This window comes from Gnatocerus cornutus, chromosome 5, assembly GCF_029298725.1.
Source record: "Gnatocerus cornutus isolate USDA-ARS CGAHR chromosome 5, icGnaCorn1.1, whole genome shotgun sequence".
In the NCBI taxonomy this organism is placed as follows: Eukaryota; Metazoa; Arthropoda; class Insecta; order Coleoptera; family Tenebrionidae; genus Gnatocerus; species Gnatocerus cornutus.
This window is the reverse complement of record NC_142237.1, coordinates 5,228,279-5,230,340: the sequence shown is the minus strand read 5'-3', so window position 1 is coordinate 5,230,340 and position 2,062 is coordinate 5,228,279. Positions and strand designations below refer to the sequence as shown.

The 2,062-nt window shown below is 32.4% G+C and overlaps 1 protein-coding gene across 1 annotated transcript; it reads left to right on the top strand.

Moving 5' to 3' along the window:
• Nucleotides 1-253: 253 nt before the first annotated feature.
• On the top strand, nucleotides 254-1,301 carry LOC148173836 (brachyurin-like). Its single transcript, XM_088035661.1, has 6 exons — nucleotides 254-332; nucleotides 383-530; nucleotides 579-745; nucleotides 800-886; nucleotides 937-1,076; nucleotides 1,128-1,301. The coding sequence occupies exons 1-6, from the start codon at nucleotides 254-256 to the stop codon at nucleotides 1,299-1,301; spliced, it is 795 nt and encodes a 264-aa protein (XP_087891787.1).
• Nucleotides 1,302-2,062: the final 761 nt, after the last annotated feature.

Here is a 2,062-nt window from a genome sequence, read left to right as displayed (position 1 = left end):
TAAAAAAGTTAAGTTATGTTTATCAGATCAGGACAGGCGTCATTTCAGAATTTCAACACTTGAATCGATCATAAATTGTAGTGATGATCGTAGCCAACATTTAACAATGAATTACTGTGACATTACTTATAAAAACTTTTTATTATCAAACAACAATAACTAACTTATTAAAAGATTATCTCTTCAGAGATTATCTGATTTCCGACAGAAATATCAAAATTTCTTTGTTAAATATACCGTCGTAAACTTGAGAATGCGTGTCGTTTTGTTATTTTTATTAGCAACATCAGTGCTAAGTGCCCCCGAGATAAAAAATGTTCCTTCGAAAAATGGTATTCTATAATTTATTTTTACATTACAAATCTATGAAAACATATTTTAGCTCGGATAATTGGCGGTACTACTGCTGACGCAAGTCAGTTCCCGTTTTCTGCAGCTCTTTACATTACAACAGCGGATGGACGCTACTTCTGCTCTGGTTCATTGCTTGATCAACAATGGATTTTAACGGCCGCCCAGTGCATTTATGAGTGAGTGATATTTTTAAAAGTTCGGTTATTAAATTTACAAAAAAATAGAGCAATTTCAGTTACGATTCATTTGGGTTCAAACTTGCTGGAAGGCGAAGACAAAAACAGAGTTATTGTTGCATCCTCAGAGCATGTCGTTCATCCAGACTTTAACCCATTGACTTTGGAAAATGACGTTGGATTAATTAAACTCAGAATGCCGGTTACTTACACGGGTAAAATTTATTTAAATTGAACGAATTATTGATTTTGATTGGACTTGTTTTTAGAACATATTCAAAGAATTTACACAGCTTATGGCAACTTAAGCGACTATACAAATCTTGTTGCAATTGGATGGGGTCAAACTAGTGATGGTAAATAAGTCAGCTTATTTTTTAAATTCGTATTCATTTGGTGATTGCAGCTGAGTCTGCTCTATCTAACCAACTTCAATACGTGTCTTTAGCCGCGGTTCCAAACGACGACTGCAGGAAGGTGTATGGTGATCAAATATCAGACCATATGGTTTGTGTAGCTGGAAATTCTAATGAAGGTACCTGTACGGTTAGTGTTTCATTTGAACAATTCTTTGAATAATTGCAATATAAACTTTAGGGTGATAGTGGTAGTGCTCTTGTACATTATGAGCGGACAACTAATATAATTCGTCATGTTGGAGTTTCCAGTTTCATTAGCGGAAATGGGTGTGAAAGTTTCGACCCATCTGGATACACGAGGACGTACAGTTTCAAACCCTGGATCACTGACGTCACTGGTATAATATCTTAGTTTGTACTTTCAGCTATGATTGCAATAAAACAACGAAGCAAATTTTATGTTCTTGTTTTGTGTTATGTTCGTGAAATAATATAGAGAATTTATTCAAAAAAAACGTCGGTTCATTGCTTATTTTCCACATATTGACAAAATCAACAAAATATTACATAAAGAAAAACATAGCGACATAATTAGTATGTAATTTACATACATTTCTTTAAAAATGGATCTACACTTCGTTTCCTGTCATTTTTTCACACTGACGCGATCAAATTTCATTTGTGTATTTCATATTTTATACAAATTTTCCCAAATATAATTTAAAATCTTCTCCGGCACTGATATTTTAAACTGTCTCTAAGGTCCATGTAAACTCGACTGAAAATTTGATTATAAAATCCGTTCTTTTATATTTTTTTTGTGAAAATTGTGTTTACTCGTTGCTTTCAAATACGCAACATTCTTTTCACAGACAACTTAAAAAATTAATTTGAAAATGACCAAAAGACTTCTTATAACGCATTTTCTGCACAGTGTCAGAATAGATATTTATGTATTAAGGGCATAATGTGGATGTTGCAAGTTGCCCGAGATACATAAACATCAAGTTATGCCCGTGGTACATACAACGTTTTATGTCTTACCAATAAATTTTGATTTTTCAAAAATAATGATTTCTCCACAAATACAAATTTCTTTTCTAGAATCTACATAAAGACTTTATAAAAAATACTTCACATGTCGTTTTGTGTTAGTTTAAAGACTTAATCATT

What these genes read in the sequence shown, in the direction of transcription:
- LOC148173836 (XM_088035661.1), top strand. Translation starts at nt 254, where the DNA reads ATGCGTGTCGTTTTGTTATTTTTATTAGCAACATCAGTGCTAAGTGCC. An exon ending in AAATGTTCCTTCGAAAAATG is followed by an intron (nt 333 to 382) that starts GTATTCTATAAT and finishes AACATATTTTAG; the next exon opens with CTCGGATAATTGGCGGTACT. An exon ending in ATGGGGTCAAACTAGTGATG is followed by an intron (nt 887 to 936) that starts GTAAATAAGTCA and finishes TGGTGATTGCAG; the next exon opens with CTGAGTCTGCTCTATCTAAC.